Source organism: Solenopsis invicta, chromosome 16, assembly GCF_016802725.1.
Source record: "Solenopsis invicta isolate M01_SB chromosome 16, UNIL_Sinv_3.0, whole genome shotgun sequence".
Classification (NCBI taxonomy): domain Eukaryota; kingdom Metazoa; phylum Arthropoda; class Insecta; order Hymenoptera; family Formicidae; genus Solenopsis; species Solenopsis invicta.
Window position 1 is genome coordinate 13,275,391 of NC_052679.1, and position 24,489 is coordinate 13,299,879.

General features: G+C 31.9%; 1 protein-coding gene and 2 long non-coding RNA genes across 4 annotated transcripts; 1 reads left to right on the forward strand and 2 right to left on the reverse strand.

The window, feature by feature from the left end:
* The first annotated feature begins 2,451 nt into the window (after positions 1–2,451).
* LOC120359732 lies at positions 2,452–3,673 on the forward strand. Its single transcript, XR_005576506.1, has 3 exons — positions 2,452–2,835; positions 2,912–3,100; positions 3,380–3,673. It is a non-coding gene; the product is annotated as an uncharacterized LOC120359732 (long non-coding RNA).
* Positions 3,674–8,621: 4,948 nt separating this feature from the next.
* LOC120359748 lies at positions 8,622–10,539 on the reverse strand. Of its 2 annotated transcripts, none has more exons than XR_005576535.1 (2): positions 8,920–10,539; positions 8,622–8,793 (listed from the first exon to the last, which is right to left on the reverse strand). It is a non-coding gene; the product is annotated as an uncharacterized LOC120359748 (long non-coding RNA). The 2 variants fall into 2 exon arrangements; XR_005576536.1 differs by having other exon boundaries at positions 8,622–8,840.
* A 3,529-nt stretch (positions 10,540–14,068) lies between these two features.
* Positions 14,069–23,269, reverse strand: LOC105198911 (UPF0687 protein C20orf27 homolog). The gene is made up of 4 exons (XM_039458484.1): positions 23,078–23,269; positions 22,759–22,873; positions 22,424–22,561; positions 14,069–14,693 (listed from the first exon to the last, which is right to left on the reverse strand). Exons 1-4 carry the CDS (start codon positions 23,088–23,090, stop codon positions 14,495–14,497), a joined length of 465 nt encoding a protein of 154 aa, XP_039314418.1. The 5' UTR covers positions 23,091–23,269; the 3' UTR covers positions 14,069–14,494.
* Between the last annotated feature and the right edge of the window lie 1,220 nt (positions 23,270–24,489).

The window sequence follows — 24,489 nt, forward strand, 5'->3', positions numbered from 1 at the left end:
GTTCCAAAAACGCGAGCATGCCGTTTGCAATTTCGCCCGGTCCATTTTCATAAATGTCGCTTCAATAGCGTTCTGAAGGGAGGTCACATTAGGATGTCTGTCTTTGTTAGTAACCCTTTCGACTTTGCCCGACACATAGTAGTCAAAAGGATTCAAATTGGGACATTCGAGACTATTCGGAGGCCAGAAATCTTTCGACCAAATCATGTCGACATTGTCCGATAGCCAGTTTTGCACCAAGTGACTCGTATGAGCAGGTGCGCCGTCTTATTGAGGACGTAGGACTTGTATCTAAGGTCCTTTCGAACAATCCGACGAACAGTGGTGTCGCTCACCCCCAAGATGGCCGCTAATTTTGCGAGTAAAGTTCCTGGGTCCTTCAAAATGAGTTTTTGTGTTTTTTGAACGAGTTCCGGGATCCAGGAGCCCACTTCGGATTCTTCCGAGGCCGCGTTCCTCTGAACAATATTATACACCGTCGATCTCGGGTATCCAAAGAACTTGATAATTTGCTTGGCGTCTTTCCGGCGCGGACACCTTCAATAACTGCCGCTCTTCGGTTATATTCCGACGTCGACCTGAACAATTGGACCATTTTGAAGATATTAACGTCTTATCCACGTCTCTAACTTACCTTTAGATCATGCAGCATCTACTGTTGCATTCTAATATAGCGGAAATGTCAAATTTAAATTTGTCCGGATTTAAGTGGCGGATCCTGTACACACACACACACGCGCGCGCGCACATACATATATGTATGTAGAGAGAGAAAGAGAGAGAGAGAAAGAGCACACACATACGAGATGTACACCCAAGGACTTTGATTCTGTCCATGGGGAAATTTTCCAAACTAAGAAGTCACTACTTTCTACATACTTGCAGTTCATGATTAATGAAACGACTAAAGCTTATTGGTCGTTACGTTAATCATGAAGTGTAAGTATGTAGAAAGATAGCGACTTCTCAGTTTGGAAAATTTCCCCATGGATAGAATCAAAGTCCTTGGGTGTACATTTGCATAAAGTCGCAAGTTCACACAGCGAATAAAAGCTGGCGTTTTACCCCCACTCCATCAATTTGGCGAATCCAGCGAATAAACGCTCAAAGTTCGACATAGTTCAACTTTTAGCGACTAAACGCTGGCGTTTACCCCTTCTCCACCAATTTTCATCAATTTGGCAAATTCAGAGGATAAACGCTCAAAGTTCGACACAGTCCAACTTTTAGCAAAACGACGCTGAAATTTAAATATTACATTCCAAATTAATTACCTTCCAAAAGTGAATATATAAGAAAAAAATTATGACTGAAAGGTTAAATCAATCGACATCATCTGAAAATACAAACGAAGTTAATATATATTATATACATATAGTAAGCATACTTTTAGGCTAGGTTGCTTTTTGTTTTTTATTTAGGTTAGATAGTTTTATTTGTTATATTGTGTTAATAACTGTGTTTTTTATATTGTAGGAAATTCTGTTATACTTCTGTTATACCCTCATATACTTGTGGTGTGTGCAAAACAATTGTTTGTACCATACAAGAAAGTGAAGAAATATATCGGCACTCTTGTATGGAGGGATGAATGTTACATAGATAAAATTTCATATTATTTTTATCCTAAAAGCGGTAAATACATTAGTAACAATTTCGGCCCGATGCAAAAAAGAAACTGTGCTCATTACGATTTACAAAAATCGGAGCTACCCAAAACTTTTTTTTTATATCTATTTCTTTTTCTTCTTTTAACAAATACATTGCAGCAATTGCAGCAGTTATACGTCGTCTTCTAATTTCAACAATAACCGTCACTGTGCGTTTATAATATTTTACATACTCGATATATTGATTATAATATTCCAACTCCATTTTTGCGGTTATGTCAGATTATGTATTTAGCAATTGCCGCTTTTAACGCTGCTTTGCGTTCGGTGGAGTTGGGTGGAGTAAGGGTAAAACGCCAGCTTTTATTCGCTGCATGAAAAGGATAGAGGCGATAGCGTTTAGCTTTTTAACGCTGTTTTGCGTTGCGATTGAGTGGGGGTAAAACGCCAGCTTTTACTCACTGCGTGAAATTGTACCTTAAGTCGTGTTATCAAAATCAGGATTGTATTGCATGTGTGGACAAAGCAACTTAACGTGCAACTATCAAAACATACTTTTACTCAGCTATTATTTAGTAATGGTATTATCCTATATTAGTGAAACAACATATTAGTTTCAGAATTTATTACCTACTTTTACAAATGCATTTGATATTTATACTTTAAATAATCTATACATTTATGCAAATGTGTTTCTAGAATTATATTTTTATTAAATAATACATTTTTATAATTTATTTATTTTTTTATTTTATTTTTCCTTATACAAGTCCCTAACAGCAAAACCATTCATATGTCGACTGTAAGTCGACTTTTCTAAGTCAGGCTTTCAGAGTTGACTGCAAGTCGACTTTGCATAGACGTCTGCAGACGTCTTTCAAAAGTTGACTTTAAGACGTCTAGAAAAAGACATTTTGAAATCGACTCGACTGAGCGCCACTGTAGTGAGCGAGCACCGCTGTCACCGCTGCTGCATGTAGCGCCAAGCGAGAGTCATCAAGTTTCTTGCAAGAGTCAATCCGCGTTGTTGTAATCCTACCCGTCTGTCGGGTCTTGTGCTTATTGAATAAAGACTATTAGCTGCAGCCGTTCGGACATACAAAATTCTCTTGTACTCTCCGCTATTTTTTATTATCCATCGGAGCGTATGCAGCCATACCGCTCATATGCGATTGCCATTGTGAGCCGTTGTTGAGGGACAGACGAGTCGTGAAGTAGGACTATAGTATGTATTTTTTTGTAAAACCATATCAATTAGATATAAATCCGAATATTTAAACGATCAATTGCGAATATTTTAGTTTTGAAATCAGTGGTGCCGAAGCAGTTAAAAACACTGGAGATATGTGTATCGAGATTTCTCTGCCAAAGCATTTCCAATCCATGGTATTTATGTCGGTGTCGAGGTTGAGTGGCACGAAAACTGGCAGAGTCATAAAGAACTTTACGTGACGGAGAAAAGAAGCTACAACTGAACATATTTACTACAAGTGAGCTTTGTCTTCAAAACAAAAATTAATTTGTTCATTTGAAAAACAACATACGTCAACAACTCTCACTTTTAGAGAATTAAAGATGTTTAGTTTTTACAACTGCAGCACTAAAATTAATTAAAAATTGATATTAATTAAATATTGTTATAGATATTAACATTTTGATTTTGACGCTCAATTAATTTTTTTTTTTATTTAAGTTGAATTATTTTTTAAATGATTGATTCAATTGTTTTTTTAATAATATCACTTTCAATTTGTGCATTCTAATTGCAGAAAAGAACACAAGGAATGTACCAGCAATCAAGATAAACAAATTATCCCTCAATATCTTGAGTAAAACAAAGTGACATTCTTTATCCACTAGAGATTCGAGTTGCAGAATGCAAAATAAAAAAGAATATTTTATCTTTGCAGCATCTACAACAAAGGATCCATTTCTTAAAAAGTTAGCTAAGTTCTATAATTTATATAGAAAGAACATTTTACATTGACATTGTATAAATTTAGAATCTATACATGTATATAGGATATTTAACGAGAGGTGAGAAATAAAGATTTTTTTTCTTATGTGACGTCCATTAATATAATATAGTTAAAAGTTTTTATTATTTTTATTATTATTTTTCTTAACAAATGCATCTGTATACAATAGTAATATTATGCGAGATAATTTTATATACATTAAGTTATTGTGATATACATATACACACACAAAGTTAAACAAATGCGCACAATACATATACACAGATATACACATTTATATTTGCTTTACATATTATAACAATTTTCTTTTTTTTTTTTAAATAAAACGAATCAAACAAGTAAAAAATGTTATAACATATTTTCCCAATTTCAATATTCCTTCCTTTACAACTGCATAGAATGTCTGTAGGATGGCTAACTATAGTCGACTTATAGTTGTCTTCAAATGTATGACTTAAAGACGTCTCTAAAAGTCGACTTATAGTTGTCGATTAAAGTGGGACATTGTATGACTTATAGACGTCTTTAAGTCGTCTAAAGTCGATTTATGGACGTCCATTTTCCAGACGTCTAGCAGTTATGGCCGACTCATAGTCGACTTAAAGTCGACTTTGTGCTGTTAGGGAGTGTAACGATACGCCCCTCTACCGTCCGTGCACCTCCGTTCCGTCCACCGAACGACGAACGCCGAGCGTAGCCGGGGACCACGTGCGCGCACGACCGAACTTCGCCGTGCGACCACGCGGCGACACGCGCGCCGACCGTGGCGTTCCGTAACGCTCCCACTCCGGCCCAGCCGACCGAGCGCGTGGATTGGCTTGCTCAGCCGCGCGTTCGGATATATAAGCCGGCAGTGGGAACGCAGAGAGCAGATCCGTCCGACTATCCGACCCGTCCACAAGACCAAGCATTCTCGTCGCACTCCGACATCCTCGACGGGCATTCCTGTCGTTATCCTCGGCCGAGTATCCTCGACCAGCCGACTCAGCTATCCTCGACGAGCATTCTCGTCATCATCACCGGCCGAGCATTATCGACCAATCACGTCCGAGATCCTCGACGAGCATTCTCGACCAATCACCGTCGTCCTCGAATACCTTCACTGTCGCACCGACGAATTTCGTAACCTATTCATCGGCAGGGCATAAGCAACCTGTCGATCGAGCGCCCCACTTGCACAGGGCGCGCTCGGGCGAATCGCGGCGGCGACCGCGCCGCAACGACCCGCACTCGCGCACACACTCACACCACCGCGTTAGCCAATCCCGCCGCGCCCCGCGACTCCCCAACCGTACGGGCAAGCAGCCCGTATAACTCACTAGTCTAGCCGAAACTTATAACTAAATAGATAGTTCTTGCATTTAGAGGTAAACCGCGTAAAAAGACCTTTACAGGCACTCCGCCGCGTAACTGGTAATCCGAACACCAGCTATATTGTTATCTTTTTGCGATCTCTGTATTATTATCTCTATATTATTATCTCTTTGCGATCTCCTTATTTTTGTTCTCTCATGCATCTTGTCAACGCTTTTTCTTTTTCTTTTGTTCAGCAATAAATCATTCTATATCGTTTTCCACTTAAAACACTGGGTATAATCATTACGGACACCTGACCAACCGACGAGCTTTATCCGGTCCGCTCCCGAAGTTCCCGCACCGCACCGAACCGACCGAAACCGCGTATCGTTACACAAGTATTGAATTTAAAAAGTTATGATAAAAATTTCAATTTTATATGAAATTTTAGTACAGTTCTGAGCTTAATCGTTTTGTAAATAAATAAATAAATTTTATCTATTTATAGAACAGCATTAATCTCTGTATCACAACAAAACTTCATCGAAGTCATCTTGAATACAAAAGTACTTTCATAGAAACATTTAGATTTTTGTCATTAATACATTTCTAAAGTACGTTTCTAATTCTATTAAAATAATTTTTTATTCATCCGAAACTACAAAATTACAAAAAATCAGGAAGGAGGCTTTCTAGTAACCCGTGAAATGAAAGTAGCCTCCTAATAGCGTTTTCGATTGGGAAAAAGTTAGTGCGCACCAGTGCTCACTCAGTTCACGCCAACACTGGATAAGTTCCATGAGTTGCACTGAATAGTGCAAATGCAAAAGAACACGCCCAAATTTTCAGTGCAAGTGTCACTTGAGTTAATTATAATAAATCACGCAAAAAAGAAAAAAGTAACATTGAAAAAGTAATCTCGTGCTCAGTAAGTAATGATTTTTACTATATGTAATTAAATAGTATATAATCATTAAAAAAATGCTATTATATTACATCAAGTAATTAATTATATTTTAAAAAAGGTATAAAATTGATGTACTTGTATAAAAGATATAACACTTACAGTGTTATTATCCATTTTTTTCACACATGCTACAAAATTTACAGTTTTTGGAATTATTCTTCTAGTTCGGAAGATTGCAATTACTTCTTCTTCCTCGCTTGAACTAGAAGATTCCAAAAATGTCTCCAAAATATTAAAAAGATCCAAATCCGGATTGCTCATTTTTTCAAATTTGAAACTTCGTTCGTTATTGCTTACAATAATGCACTGATGCTTGCACGCATCCAGTGCACTGAACTGGCACGGTCAAAATAGGCTTGTTTTCTATTCCTGCACTAGACTGCACTGGAACGTTCCTTCTTGCTTTCGCTAACTTTGAAACATCTATCTATTTCATTTCAAGTGTACACTTATTTAGAGAGTTCAGGAACAGAAAACAAACGGAATATCTCGTGCCACTTAGTGCACACTATGCGAGTGTCGTGCGTTCAAACGAACACGTAACACTAGCCAAGTGCGCATTGCCAACCGAACACGCGCCTGAGACTGAGTGCAGCCAGTGCATCCCAATCGAAAACGCTATAAGATGGCTGCCAAATCATTAAGCACCATTGTTTGAACCTCTATTCTCGTGACCTCTACACGAGATTTATATGTAGTAATATTTAACATGTAAAGTTTAATATTGCATTTTCTTAGATAATTAATTCATACATATATACTTTTGCAAAACATAATATTTAAGGCTCTTTTACTTCTGAGATAAGCTATCAGAAATTACTAAATAGCAATTATTCTATATTGTGAAATAAATAACCAAAAAATATATAATTTTTGTAAAATATATTGAAATACGTTTCAATAAAACAATGCTAACAATTGATTTATTGTCAATAAACTTTATAATATAAGTATAGGCTATAGAAATGAAGTTATGAATAACTATTGCAAAGGCAATCGGCAATCTAGAAACAAAAAATCCCCCTATTTACTGAAGTTACTAGAAGGCTTCTTCCATTTCAAGCGTAACCATGAAATTCTTGCCAAATGCTCCTCCTGATTTTTTTACTTTTTTGGAAAAAAGTGTGTGTGTGTGTGTGTGTGTGTGTGTGTGCGTGCGTGTGTATGTACACCCAAGGACTTTGATTCTGTCCATGGGGAAATTTTCCAAACTGAGAAGTCACCATCCTTCTACATACTCGCAATTCATGATTAACGTAACGTCAGGCTTACGATCGATCCCGGCCGCTTACGACCGCATTTGACACAATTTGACATGAGGTTAAGTAATTTGACATGAGGTTAAATAATTTGAGATTTGCGACTTGAATTCACTGGGCAAGAAGATACTGACGAAATCTCAGATCTGGCTGCAGTGCAACAAGTGTAAATACACCACGCATCATGATTCCTTTATGATGCATCGCATGAAAGATCATAACGAGGAAAGGGCAGCTGACGAACACATCTTCGAGAGCTAGGAGGAAAGTGAAAGACATAGTTACAACAAAGTGAATGACTTGGAGAACAAGGAGAATGAAACAGGTTGAGTAGCGTTAAATCCAAGAGAAATTGTTCAGATGCATTCTTGCTATCTGTTACAATTTTTATAATTATAAGTGACACTGTTGATACGTTACAAATAATTCTGACATCGTTATCAAGGATGATAAAGCGATGGAGGTAACACTTTTGGAGCCGATTCAGTCAGTTTTTCCTATTACTCAATCCACCCCACTACCACTGTTGGATTTATCAAATTGTTATCAAATCATCTATATGCTTCCGCTACATTACCAGCGAGTAGGTATTATTTACTGATTAGTTAATACATTATTGTAAATCTGTCTTAAAAAGGAATTTTTTCTTACGAAAGGTGTTTCCACGTTGTCCCCAGAACAAATGTATGTTCTGCAGCCGATTGACACGGCTAATATTGAAAACTTGAGGAAGATGATAAGATTGGACTTGGATCTTGAGCAGAAAATGGAAGTGAAGAGCGAAAGTAGAAAATGGATAACCTTGAAAGAGGATGGAAGTCTAGAACTGGTAGAGATGCCTTGGAACGAGACAGAAGGATCGAATATTGACGATGGTGTTTGATTAACTGTGCAAAAATCAAAGACACTTTTGTATTACATTTGATTGCTTTAACTTGAGATGTTACTAATTTCAGACATTACGCCATACATATATCAAGATACTAATTACTATCAAGAAAAATGATTTTACCTAACAATATTGGTGACTGGGTGGAATTTATTCTGATGCTAGAAATATGGATGTTTTTCTTCGCCAATAAATATACCGGCAATTTATATTAAAGAAATAATGCTTTATTTATTATTCTCTTAATTGTTGAAGCTTCAAAAATGGCAAGTGTTATGCCTATTATATTTTTATATTAACAATAAATAAATTTATAAGAAATGACATAATATGATAAAAAATATTATAATATTAAAATTTACTACAACTTTTAATTAGAATACTATATCGAAGATTATAAAATTAATATTGTAAAACATTATGCATGAAATGTTAAAAGATAAGAATAAATATACATAGTCAAAATTACATAACTCTTTTCTCTTAGTTTCATTTAGAAACTTGTTATAATTTAATTATATAGTAATTAAATTATTTTCTTTATATCATCTTAATTTAACAATTAATAAATTAAAAAATTTATTGTAAAGTTATTTTTTATATATAAATAATTTAGCTTTATTTAGAATCAACGGATAAATTTATTATAACAAATTTTTCTATTTAACAAAATTAATTCATTAACAATGGATATAATTATTTATTAATTACAAATTATATTTTTCAGAAAATATGACATCACCAACGAACAACACACTGGATACTGGTCCGTGCCGGTGCCTGGTTTGATTAACTGTGCAAAAATCAAAGGCACTTTAGTATTACATTTGGTTGCTTTAACTGTTGAAAAACTCAATGTAATATACAGAAATTTATTATAATTCTAATGTTATAAATGAAGTAACTTTATTCGTCATACTTGAATTTCCGCATGACACTCGCAATGATGTTTATTTTGCTGATCAAAGCTGTGTCATGTTGACAATACATCGATGTCAATTGACTCACTGTTGGAAAAATCGCAGTTTCGCTCTTTCAATTTTATTTATATTGCTAATTGTTATTCCTTTTAATCGTATGTTACTTCGTAAACAACCGTCGTTGTTTGAATAATGCATACTTTCATTAAATGTAATTTAAGGAAAAGAATTATAATAAAAAAATTGCATCATAAAGGAATCATGATGCGTGGTGTATTTACACTTGTTGCACTGCAGCCAGATCTGAGATTTCGTCAGTATCTTCTTGCCCAGTGAATTCAAGTCGCAAATCTCAAATTATTTAACCTCATGTCAAATTACTTAACCTTATGTCAAATTGTGTCAAATGCGGTCGTAAGCGGCCGGGATCGATCGTAAGCCTGACGTTACGTTAATCATGAATTGCGAGTATGTAGAAGGATGGTGACTTCTTAGTTTGGAAAATTTCCCCATGGACAGAATCAAAGTCGCTGGGTGTACATATATGTATGTATAAACCTAAAGAAATCACATCCTATTCAAAACGATACGAAATGATAAAACCTGGTCAGAAATTTCTTATTATAATATATTAATCCCAAATTGTTCTCGTTGTTTGATTAAATCTAACCAAATCTAATAGCTTTTTATTTAGTTATTTCAGTTAGATTAATTATATATCATGAATATAGAATTTTATTGAAATTGGTATGATATTAAATGGAATTGGACTTTTTCAACAGGGCGGCCAGGCAACCTCGTGGTACACTTTGAGTTATGCTAGATATATTTTAGAGTTATGAGAAGAGAAGATTTTGGTCTTTAACTGTTTTTATTTCGTAAAAACGTATCACTGTCTTCTGAACGGTGGATTTAGAAATAAAATTGTGATCAGGATATGTAGCATTGAATTGTAGATCAGTTATCTCTTCGTATGATCTAATACGGTGCACTTTGGATTATACTAACCCTTAAACACATAAGTGGGTCTGAGAGACTCCATATGAAGTTTCAAACGCTTGTTGTGTGAAGACGGAATGAGATAGAAGGCTCGGACCAGGACGTAAAAAAAGTTTAAAATCTCTTTCGATTGATATGGTTGATCAACTTTTCGGTCAATTAGAATTCGAACAACAAGGCAGCAAAGTTTTGTTAAGGTAAATGCGATCCATATAGTGAATGAACGAAACTTTTTTGTGAGTAATCTTATGTAAAAAAAACTGGACAAAACACGTTCAAACAGGTCCATTCGCGTATATTACTCTGTCTAAAATTAAAATACTATAGTGCCGTGAGAGAGAAGATTTTTGCGTAGGGTCCAAAATATATTATGAAACACATCAATTTTCAATTTTAGACACCAGTTTATGAAAAATACCTCATATTTACCTTGTTACGTAAATATATTTTTTAATAGAAATAGCAGTGACATAATTTTTTAGAAAGTATGACACTTTAAAAGTTGTTTGTTGCAAAAATGATTTTTTTTAAAAAAAGTGGATTTTTAGACACCCAAAAATACCTCATATTCTTCTTGTTATATAATTCTACTTTTCAAAAGGAATGACAATATCATTTTTTTTTGAAAGTATGACTTTTTAGCTTTAAAATGCCATATTTTGAAGTCCTTAAAGTTTTTTATTGCGGAGATATGATTTTTTAAAAGTGGATTTTTGAACAATTTCTAATTTTTTCTTAATGGTTTTTCTTTTATAACTTAACAATAAGTCATTTTTCGACAATATCAATTATGCAGTCACATTTTTGAGATTCTGAATTTTTATATAAAAAAAAAAAAAATGAAAAATGTTGATTAGAACCAAAGTTATAACTTCTCAAAGTTGAAAAAGTCTCCCAGATCCAAAAATGTGTTTATGTATTTTACGGAATCGGTGTGTTTAAGGGCTAATGCTGGCGGTACTGTAACTTTCAAGTCTTGTAACTCGAAAAATACATAACAAAAAAGCATTTAGTTATAGTGTTCTAGAAAAGTCTCAAAATAAGCTACAAGAATATGCAATAAAAAATAGGCAGTTCCATTTAAAAAATTGAAAGTGACCTTCACGTGACCTTCAAGCAACTATTCAAAGTCAAATTAATGACACCATCTTATGTCCCCCTCAAAACCCCTCATACAACTTTTATCTGAAACACGTTTTGCTAAAAATGCTTCATTAAAGAATTATCGAGGTCCGTTTTTTTAAATAGGACACCCTGTATATGTATAGTGTTACGCTCGGTCCGGCGCGTGGATAGCTGGCTTTCCGAGTATCGATGGTCGACGATCGGTGGTCGTCATCCGTTGTCTTGGTTCTGTGTTCATGTTTCTTGTTTTACACGGTGTTTGACGCTTAATTAATAAGACCGTTACTTTTTTAAAAGCAAGCTATTTATTAGACGTGCCCGAGCGCGCATGCAAACAAGCTAACTTTCCCTCATAACATTATATATATTTTTAGTAACTTTTCTTTTTCAAAGTATCCAGAAATATATACATACATACACTGCACATGTTAATGAAAATGTATGCACCAATCAGAATACATCAATGTAAGGTAAAGTCGCCAATTATGGGATAGGTTCCTAATATGAGGTAGCGAGGTTTCTGCTGCATTAATAAACGCATACAGTTGGTACCATCATAAACTTATTACTCTTAGGGTAAAATCTATTTAATAGCAAATTCATTATTAGATCATGCGTGCAGTCGTTAAAAAAATTTTTTTAATTGGGTGTTGTCAAGTTTTATTGAGATAAATCTTTAAACCTTGTTTATTATAAAACAAATATTTGACAATAAATTCTGCATGCAGTGATAGAGTAAAATCGTATTAATAGAAAAATTCGGAATGTAATGATTTGCTTAATTATAAATATTAGATTTAGTGATCGTAAAACCGCAAAGCGTGGAACTCGTAATATGAGACACTTAAAAATCCTTATTTATTATTGCATATTCTGACTTCGAGAGCTTCCCAAAATGCTATAACAAAGTTTTTTTTATTGAGGCCTTTTGAATTATGAGATTTAAAAGTTATGGTTTTCAGCATTAGCACTGAGACTTTAAAATATCTCTAATAAAATTGATTTTGGAGAAAAATATTATGTACAAAAGTATTTGAGTATTGAAAGAGCTATCCGATTGTGTTAAGAATCCAATATAATGTATCATTAACGGAAATTTCTCGTTCACGTTGATGACTTGTTATCATACACGCTAGATTCACGCGTTTTGCTTCATAACAATACGCCTTGTTGATCGTAATAATATTATTGTAAGGTTTGCCCATTATTGAAACTTTCGGTATTATTCTTCGTTTACATTCCTCGTTAAATTCAGACAAGCTTATTCGTATTCAAAAGCTGCTCGTTCGCATGATTTACTCAAAAATAAGCGCGAACATTTTCACGTTATTTCCGAGTAGACATCACCAGCCCATAGGCTATCGCCTCTCTCAAAAGGCAGATTCAGGAGCTCCGCAGCTTTCCATCGCTGCCGATTTTCAGATTCGGTCGAGAGTTCATGCGAGCAAAACGCAATTAAAAGAGTTGTAAACTACGCGGAAGCGTTTAGAGATTTTGTAAGTTAACGCGAGTGACCAGCAAATTCCGTGCCGTGAATGCTAGTTAACAGCGAAAGAACAGACATTTGTTCGCTTGCCTGCTCCGAAGTGCACGTGAAGCAGTCGTAGCTGCATTAAATAAATTGTGCTCGCGAAGTATTTGCCGTTGTATTGAGGCAACAATCTAGTTGCATCGAGAACTTATTGACATTGTGTGTACAATTGTTTATAATAAATACGACTTTAACTCAACCTCATTAAACTCTCAGTAGAAATTAATCAAACTCGCCTGCTCCTACACTCATATCGTTCTCTCGCTTCCACTCTCTTACTTCTTCGTCGCTCTCGCTTTTTCACATGCATGACTCCCATTCGTCCACGCACTCTCAAGATACCTCACGCATTCTCGCGCGGTCGTCTCCACTCTTTCCGATAACAATCAAACAAGGGAACTCATTTGCGCATCGCGAACCACGCACTCTCTCTGAGTGATACTGGCGCTCTGTTCAACCAATCTCGGTTCTCGAACAGATTGGTTAACTAGATTTTAAGTCTGGAGTCTACTATGAACCTAATAATATCCAAGTCAATAAGACCAATTTTATATAAAAATAACCTTTATGTCTCATATTAGAAATGCTTTTTTTAAATCACCAAAATCGGTAATTTTGACAAAAAATTTCATATACAACAAAATGTAATTATTATTGATTGCTAACTTTTGGTGATGAAACTTAAATATATTTACTATAATTTGGTTATAAAAACAGAAGTTAATGGTATAAATTAAATAAATTATAAGCCTTTAAGAAAAGGTATCTCATAGGCAACTTTACCCTATATGTGAAATAAACTTCTGGACACTTGTAGAGAGATAAGTACGTATCTATCAATTTACTTGTATTATCAAAATTTAAAAGATTTATGGTATATTCTTAGAGTATTTAATAGTCCAACATGTATTAAGCTTTTTTTATCATGTTTGGTCTCTTAACATAACTACATAAAGGGGGTTTCACATTTCAGGGTCAATTTTGGGAATTTTTAGACTCTCTCCTTTAAATAAAGAAAGAAAAATATTCCTTTACGGAATAAACAACTTCTCAATCTTTTCTATTTTTCCATAAAAATTGTAGTTAGATTTCATTTTGACTTATCTAGATGCATGCCTCGTTTTAACACTAGAACCGCGGCCGCGGTCAAAATGACCGTTTCAGTAGTAGTTATATAAACGATTAAATAAAGGTAATTTATTATTTTTAATGTCCGTTTAATATCTGGGCATGTACCTGATAATTATTGTTAAAATTATAGTTTAAACGCTAATTTTTAATGAGCGATAAAGTTGACCTCTGCCGCGGTTTTAGATAGAGTTTACCGCGGTTCTAGCGTTAAAAATAATTAGTTAGAAAACTGATAACCAGATAAGTCTTTTTGATTCAAATTTACAGAATATGTGAATTTGATGGCATATGGCATATACAAAACAAATATAAAGCGAATTAGTGGTGCGATTTTAATAAGAATACCAAAGATGATGACAACATGGAAGAATTTTATGTTTCAATTTATTCGAATAATTAATCTTAATATTCATAAACAATTAAAAAGTAAATTAATGCCTTCATGAATATATTTATTTAACAAAAGCTTCGTTGAAAATTGATATCGACATCAATCGATTTAAAAGAATAACAAAATAAAATTTGTTTGATACAACTTTCATATAAAACAGATAAATGATGTGTATATATGCTCTTGCAACCATCTCGCGCGTAATATATTCTGAAGAGCAGTAGGCAAATTATCTTGTCTTGTGCAGTCCTGCCCAAGGCTTTTACAAATGTAACATTCGCTCTAGTTCAAGAATCTTTCGGCTATGCTGATTCATTTGTTGATTCAAACTCTTACTCTCTAGTAGTCAGCATCTCAATACTTAAATGTCACTAAAAGACATGGTAATAAGTAGTATTTATTCAGATACTTCATCTTCATCGCTTCCTTCCACGGCAATACAGCGTACGCCGTTTCTCAGCAAAGGCGTACCCTTGCCTTTTGCTAAAACACGTGCATTCAGCACAATTTTCAATGGAGTACCCAACGGACAACACATCACTTCGACATCCTCCTTTAATATTTTCTCCTTATATGCCAATAGCTCTACTTTTAACCTAATGAAAAAATTAATTACTTTAATAGCTGGATTAAGCTAAAAAGAAAATGATATACTCTTGATCAAATGTAAAAAATACTAAAAAATATATTGTGTTATTCACAAGTCTCAATAAATGCTATTTTTGCAAAAAATATGAACTTGCTAAATTGTTTACCAAATGCATGTATCTATTGACGTTTTTATATTTTAACTACAGAAATGTTAACGTACTATATTTTTATTTAGTTTCTATACATAGTAGTCAAATAAACGCTCTATGTTCCAAAACTCTATTGTGTTAACTCTGAAGAACTCATAGTGTGAAGATTAGAGATATAGAGGATCAGAATAGCGAAATTGATTACTTATGTTACACCAGACTAGTGCACACTAAAAACTACTATATATGAAGTTAGAAATGTTAAATGTAAAAACAGATACATATTTTAAGTAATTAAATACCTAATAATGATATTGTCACATCATTTAACAGAATATACATGTAGTATCATTATCAAAGTTGATTACATTTAAATTATAAGAATGACTATACTAATCCAAAGTAGATCTTAATACTCAATAAAATACTAGGTGATTTTACAAAGATTTACAAGATTCTCTAAACTGCAACCGGTATAGCCATTTTCGTTATTTTAATATTGATACTTCCTAATCATATTAGGATTTAGTTTATAAAGATAATTACATTATGCCATTGTATTTAAATATTTTATATGTAGTAGCCTTTATATTAATCCAATGTAGTGCAAATAAACAAATTCATTAAAAATACTACACCAAGTAAAGAAAAATTTTGAAAATTCTGATTTTTGCTCCTCTATGAAATCTCAATAAACCAAAAAATTATTTAGAACTCACATGAAATAGTGAAAACAATTTATAAATTTATCCCAAAAATACGAGAAAAGTAGATTTTTGAAATATTATATTGAATCTTCTTTTATAAATGAAATTTTCGTATATCTAGAACTTATCATGAATTGCAAAAGTTTCTCATAATAAATACTTAACCTTCAGTTGACAATTATATGGATTCGACATTTTGCCACACATGTACGTTACCCGACTATTTTCAATTGCGTATATCTCTGTACCTAATGCATAGAATGTTTTGAACAATTTTTTTTAATCAATACGTCAGAAAGTCAAAGGAAAAGACTAAACAGGTGCAAAAATTAAGAAGTTGAATATATTTGAAATATTCAGAAGAGAACGAGTAAACGATTTATAAATGTAAAGTATTTTTGTAAAATAGCCAGGGTGTACGATATCCTGTATGTCAACTGAGGTTTTAAGAATCGCTGTTCATATAAAAATCTATTCTTAAAAATGGCAAATTATGAAAATAGGGGAACCCCTGAAAATGTTGCCTTAACATCCCAGATAACAATTCGTGAGTTCACGTTATTTTCACGACGTGATAATCACGCTGTGAGTGCAAAAGTGCATCACAGTGTCCTCACAATGTAATGGGCGCACACGTGTACGCGTAAAAGGTCGCATGGTGCAATCACGCGTGATGGGAACATTTCACGGTGTGAGGGTAACGTGATAATTCCGCCGAGCGCACAAGAATGTATCACGCTGTCCTCACGGTGTGATGGGGGCTGTGGTCAATCGCAATGTAATCAAACAAGACCCTCCCGTATATTATATTAAATTAACAAATTTACAAAAAATATTGTAAATAATAATATTATTAATCTTTAATTATAAATCATAAAAAAATAAAAACATTGATATATAATATAATTAAAAGTACCCCAATCAGCACACAATATTTAAAAAATTGTTTTTAATATTTATTTAATATTAATTTTTCATTGTACAATTTATTATAACAAAAATATTTATTAAACATTTATTAAATATTTATTTAACATTAATTAAATATTCAAAATAATGATTTAGAGAAAATATTCATTTAATACTTATTTAACGTTTATTTAATGTTTATGTAACGTTTATTTCACGTTTATTTAATATTTATTTCACATTAATTTTTTATTTAAAAAAACATTTTTTAAAAACATTAATTCAACATTTATTTAACATTAATTTAATATTTATTTTACATTAATTTTTCATTTGAAACAATTTCAAAAACATTAATTTAACATTTATTAAATATTAATTTAATATTTTTTTTTTAATGTTTTTTAAATGTTTATTTAATATTGTTTTACTATTTATTTTTAATGAATTATTTAATTTAAAAAATGGTTTCACTAAGCATTTTTAAATGTTTATTTAATATTATTTTATTTATTTTTCATCTCTATAAAATTTTATTTATTTATTATTTATTTAACATTTAAGCTACTTATTTTTTAATTATTATTGATTTTAAAATTCGTTTAAAAAATGTCTCAATAACATCTATAAAAATCAGTAAAAAATTAACTTAATTACATATATTTATATAAATAATATACTTTAATTATATATATTTCGTCTTTTCGATAACATATTGTATATTGACTTGATTTATCAGTAATGTACATGTATTAGCATAAAGTGTTTACAGGTGATCACGAGGGATCAATTCGCAGTGATCACAGAGATCAAGCAACATTCACCGGGGTCGCAACTTGGATGGGTGATCGCGTAGAAATTTCAGAAAAAAAACTTTTAAAAAAACCTCAATATTAAAAAAAATTTTGTTTAATGTAGAAAGGGGCATGAATCCATTAATTTTAACGTTTTTAAAAACATTTTTTAAATATTGTGTGCTGATTGGGACGTGAAAAAAATGGACAATGATTAGAATTTTTGAGTGCTGTATGCATGCATGCTAGCAATATGAGTCTCATTTGGAGAACGCATTTGAGGTTCATATCGCTCGCATGCATGAGTACCGCACGCGTGCGACTGATATGATTCTCATATGATGACGCATCTGTCGGATACTGTGAGCTGACACCGTGCGAATAATTCGCACGGTATGCGCGCTCCGTGAACTCACTATGCGCGCATTTTGTTATCTGGGATGTGGCTTTATACATAAGGTTACAGTAATCGAACTTTTTATCAAAATAAATCTGCGCTTTAAGACACGCCAATTACAAATCCATTATATGGAAAAATCAATGATAGCGGATTCAAAATGGTCGATCCAAAATATTTGTGCCCGATTAAAGTCACATTTAATATATTTCATACTAAAAAAAATAAATACACTATCATTCGAGGTCTTCTATTATACATTGCTAAAATAGGATTGACAAAAAATTCAAATTAAAACAAATTTCAAAAAATGGTGAATACTAAGTGGATACTATATGTAAGTTTAATTGTTTGCTTCAGCCGATGAAAAGGATCTATTTGATCACTCTCAGTGGCCCAATTTACACCGAGCACTTGATACACGTACTAACTAGTAACTTTGTATTAAATTATCTTAATTTCGGCAATGAATTTAAAGAGTAGTATACTAAGCCGGTACAATATGAATCAAGATAATTAAATATATGTATCATGTATATACGCATCGTCAAAAGTAAGATAATTTAATAGAAAATTACGAGTTAGTACGCGTATCAAGATGCTCGATGTAAACTAGGCCAGTCAAATCCAAAGACTATAGCAAGAACGTGATAGTCACTACCTCTATTCTATTCTTTAGATTTTTTTCTTTTTTAATATTTTTCTATTCTTATTTTTACATTTTATATATCTTTTATTCATGAATTTTTTTCAATTTATATTTAATTTATAATATATTAACAGGTTTTTTTTTAAGTTTTTTCATTGCCTATTTATTATCTGTAGGATCATCAACGGATGATAATTCAATTAAAAAAAATAATGGCGACAATAATCATTCTCGCTGTTGTTTTTGAATGTGATAAAGAGTGATCAAGTAATTTTAGATCCTCTATTTTTATAATTTGGCATTTTTAATGACAGATTCGATGATCCTTAAAACTTTTAAGCATCAATTATCATAAGAAATTTTTTCATTAAAGTTCTATCGTGGTAGGTATTCGAAAAATCGATTTGTAAAGAAAGACACAATATAACATTTAAAGAATCTAATTTTCTTGCAAACTTTTGGAATATAAAACTAATTGCTTTATTTAATGTAAGTCCCAAACAATTTTATAGCTCACTAAGATTCCGTAGAAAGGCCAAAAAATTGGACTTTTTTAAGATCCTCCTTTAAAAAGAATTACAGTAATGAACACTCTCTTAGTATAAAATATAATTATGTAAGAAAGATAAAATTACAATCTTAAGCTTTAGATCAATCGATTGCAGATTGATACTTATAACATTTTATAATAAAAACGAGAGAAAAAATGCCATAAGAACTAACACCGGATGTTGGTGTGTAATTAAAATATGTATTAACAATCAATTATTAACAATTACAATGACGTTTCAATCTGCAATTTGGATCATCTTCAGTATAATTTTACAAAATTATTGTTAGCCAGCAAAAATTAAACAGGTGTAGCACAGTTACAAGTGTTTAGTATGTCCAGGGACGAAATGCCAATATACAAAATAACATTTCTGAAAAATTTAAAAAACTTTTCAAGCATGACTCAAATGTTCGCATGTCTTATACGAGCTTAAATAAATTAAACAAATTCATCAAAATTCAAAAAGACCAATTCCCAAACAGCTCTCAATCTAGGGTTGTTTATAAAATTAACTGTAAAGACTGTGAATCCTCATATGTAGGGCAAACAGGCAGGATTTTTAAATACCAGAGTCTTATAACATATGAATCACATTACTAAAAACACGACTCAACATTTGGTCATTACAGACCATAGAATTAGCTTGTCACACAAATTTGACTGGAACAATGTGGAAATCTCAGAGAAAAAGTTTCGAATAAAAGGTTAACATAAAATAATGATTTTTATATGAAAACAAAAACAGCCACTAAATTTACAGACTAATACTGATTTTTTAGACTCTTTATGTACTAATCTGTTTACTAATGGTTGACGTTTCCACCTCTCACCTAGTTTTCACTGTTATTATACATCTTCTGTCAGCATCATTATACCGTTTAGTTTTCTAAAATCAATCTTACCATTCACATACTGTTATTCTCAACTTTTACTTATTTAACAACGCTCATTCTCTTACGTAAACCAATCCATTTCTTCCAAAAAAATTTCTTATCTTTCTTTTATTATTTCTTATTACATTCCTTTCTTTTATTATTTCTTTTTTATACACTATTGTTCTATACATATAGTGTTATTCAGATAATCTTTGTACATAATTTTAGTATGAATGTTCAAAATCTTTATCATTCAACGAAACGGACTATATATGTCAACACAATTTCATGGCATTTTCGTCTGGGCATACTAAGGACTTGTAACTACGCTACACATGTTTAATCTCCGCTGGCTAACAATATTTCCGTAAAATTATACTGAAGATCCAAATTGGGAATCGAGACGTCTATTGTAATTGTTAATAATTGATTTTCAATACATATTTTAATTACACACGAACATTTAATGTTGACTCTTATGGCATTTTTTCTCTCATTTTGATTTACGTCTTCAGAACCTTTCAGTGTTAATTTTATAATAACTAACATAATTGTAATAAGTATTATTGTACATTAAAACTATGTGAGTGTAAATGCTAGTACTAATACTGACGAAATTTAGAGATCAATTCTGTAATCCTAACGATGTTGTTATGGCACTGTTGCGCAGCTATTATATGATACAAAAAACCTATGCACCAATCCACCAATACCGACATCGTTAAGGTTAAGGTTGCAGAATTGACCACTTAATAGAAAGATTTCGTGTATCACCAAGAGTGTAATTAATTTTTGTAGCTTATTAGTTATTTAATCTAAGAATATTATAAATATTAAAATATAAATATAAAAAATAAAATAAAGTATGTTAATATAATAAATAAAAAAATACTTGTCTAAATAATAAAATTTTACTAATAATATATCATATTTAAAAAAATATTATTTATCATATTTATACATTTCAATAAAAACCATTTATATATTTATATAATTATGTTTAAATCGCATAAATCAGTATAAATATATAAAATTAAATATTACTTTTCTTATTCATTATTCAAACAATTTTCTTTAATTGGAGAACCATTGCACATATAATTATTAAAACGTAAACCCTTTCGTCAATCAGCTTAGTTGAATTTATTATAAAATGCCCTTAAAATCAATTAAAAATTACAAAAATTTCTAAAACTTCAAATTTACATGATTTTTCTAAAATTTATTCTTTTAACCAATCTTGATTACATTCAAAAACATTATCCAGATCAATCCAAATTTGCTATTATCATTTTATCTTTGTTTAACATTTGATAAACAACAAGGATAAAATGATAATTCTGTTTCTGAATGCAGCTTTTGATAGCAAGGTTGTGAGATTTGATTCTCTACATTTACAAGTTTTGGAATGAATAGGCTCTGCTCATATAGTATGTTACTTCACATTTTAAAACACAATCATGAATTAACTCTAGGTTTGTTTTCTGTTCCTGCACTAGTTGCACTAATTCAAGAAATGTACACTAAAGCGTTTTCTGTTCCTGAAATGACGTCAACAATCCATTTGTTTTCTGTTCCTGAACTCCCTGAATTAGTGTGCACTTAAAATGAAATAGATATATATTTGAAAGTTAGTGAAAGCAAGAAAGAACGTTCCAGTGCAGTTTAGTGCAGGAATTGAAAACAAGCCTATAGATATATATTTGAAGCAAGAAGAAACGTTCCATTGCAGGCTAGTGCAGGAATAGAAAACAAGTCTATATATTTGAAAATTAGTGAAAGCAAGAAAGAACGTTTCAGTGCAATCTAGTGCAGGAATAGAAAACAAGCCTATTAAATTCAGACACAAAACCATGGTTCATGTTCGGACATGTTATCAAACTATTCAAAAATAAACTCAAATTCACTCATTCACAAAAAATATCTTAAAATAGTATGTAGAAGCAACCATTAGCATTAGCATTAAAAATAACATAAAATTGATTAAATTTTTTAAATAATCAGAATTATGAAACATTAAATTTGTAAGGTTAGAAAATGTCATAAGCATAATTAATAGTAAAATATTAAGTATATTTATTATTATATTTATTATATTCTAATGAATTATATTAACATTTTCATCTTCATTGAATGAATCTATCATTTCACCGTTAAGATAAATATTAGACGCCATTTTAACTTGCACTGACTTGCGCTAAAACGTTTTCTATTCCTTGACTGCACGTTTACACTCGTCAGTTCTGACTTACACTAGTTCAGTTCAGTTCAGTTCTAACGCAATTCTCTTATGCCTATTTCCACCAACGCAGATTACCTTTGATCTCAGTTTAACTTAATCTTTATCTTTCTTTAGTTCTAAGAATTGGAAAAAGATAAGGAGTAAGTTAAACTGAGATCAAAGTTAATCTACATTGGTGAAAATGGGCATTACAGGAACAAAAAACAAACCTTCTCTTAGAGTAAAGTTTTGAATCCTTGATGAATGTACTAGCATTAGTTAAATTCATTGTAATTGATACAATCTAAGACATTGTCCAAGAAAATTATTTTATTTTTTGAAAATTATAAAAAAAATATTAATTTCAGCTAATATATATTTAATACAAAATGTGAAAATAATGTTTCTGTTTCATCTATTTATTCTACAAATTTTGTTATTAAAACTTTTGATGATATTGTCTACATGATAAATTTTATACCTTAAACCATCTTTTTCTTGCACAAAATCGACAATGTGACAATTTGCATTGTGATTTCCTGCAATTACTGCTGGAGCAACTGTTTTCTCTTCTGGATGAATACATGTGTCCCATGGCACTAAAAGTTCTATGTGATATCTGAAATAAATATAAAGAATATTTAATGTATTTATTTCTTTTCTTTATATATATTTTTGTATATATAATACATATTTTAATTAATATTTTCAATGATATTATTACTAAAAATTAAAGTCTATTTTAACATTGATAATAGTAACTATTGGATTTAGGGGACAAAATATCATATTGCTAAATTTTATGTAGCAAATAACCTGTGATACAATTGCAAAAACCCTAAATAAGCATCTATGTGACCATGTCGCTGTGGTTGTATCATAATATTGTTATCTTTTCCAAACCCACTTCCGCTAAAGTGAACATGATGTTCTAAAAATATAGTTTACTTATATTCCACAATACATAAGAATATATAAATATCTACAGCTATATTATATAATGTATATGCAAAACACATTTTGTTTTAAAGTAAAATATTGAACAAACACTTATTTTATTCACTTGTACATCACATCTATTGGAAGCACGAATAAGGCAATAGTTTGTATAACCAAAAAGAAAATAATCAAATACCTTTATCTCCCATATTCTATAAAATAGGCAAATTTGGGAGTTTTGTGTGTGTGTGTGTGTGTGGATTTTCATACTGTTCGCAAATTGACGAAATTAATCATCAATTCCACAATCATCCTGATAACTATCGACATAAGTCCAAAATATAGGTTAAGAGTTAAGCCTAAAGGGCCTCGCACATGAAATGCATAACATAACATAAGCACAACATAAGACTAAAGGGCCTCACACATGAAATGCATAACATAACGTAAGCACAACATAAGATTCGTATGTACTTGACCGAAGCAAAGTTCCGGATGAAGAAATGACTATTTTAAATCGTTTGTATTTCGTTTGAAGAGTTATGAAGTGCATTTGAAAAGGTTTGTGAGTCCTTCAATTAATTGTAATTAATTTTTTATTTTTACACCGTGTATTTGGCCGAAAAAATTAACCGGAGCTAAATTAAACAAAAATCTTGTATGGATTCGTTTGTATTTCGTTTGAAGACTTTTGAAGTGTCGTCAGAAACGTTTGTGAGTTATCCAGATAATTTTAATAAAATATTTTAAAGTCATGTAATTGACCGAAATATAGATTCCAGGCGCTACTGGTCCTGAAGTACCAGAAGGCGCGTTCGGTGTAATCTCTAGTATTTCGGTACTCCTGGTTCTTTCTTGACAGTAAGGATAAACAATGTGCAGTAAGTCACATATTTCCAAAATATCTGGGGAGGCTATTACGGTTTCTGAAACGAGGTGAAAATTACAAAAGTGAGCAAATTCATTAGTTGTTGATCAATAAAGTTATAGATATTCTAGTAAATTTGTTCACTTTTGTAATTTTCATCTCGTTTTAAGAACCGTGATAGCCCCCCTGAGAAGGTGCAATTGGTGTTGCAAAAGCGAATTGGTATTTAATCAACGAGATTCAGAGACGGAAGCACAAGCCCAGGATGATCCTTCCCGAGAAAGCAGTCTCCGTACTTCGTCTGGAACCAAGATTCATAACTCCAGCGATTAGAACCTGTTCGGATGCACTCAAATGCAAAGTACAATAGAATTAATTTTTTCAGAAAGATGAAAATGTATTTAATATTTACACATAAAATAACATTGGATCCAAGATCCTTGACGATAGTTGATGCATCTTTATTTATTTTTGCAAGTAATTTTTTTGGATGCTGTATTGATTTTATGTTCAACGCACTATATTTTATTGCAGGTTTGTCGTGCCATGAGATATTTTCCTCCTGAACAATGCAGTATGGTCAATGTTAAAGTGATCGGGTGTTTACTGTTTGTATGTGATGGCGACACACTATAGTTAAACAAACGTCCGTATCTCTCATTATTCTAATAGAAATGTACAAAGCTTATTGATACGTAAGAGAGTCTGATACTTAGGAGAGATAGTTACAAAAGTGAGAA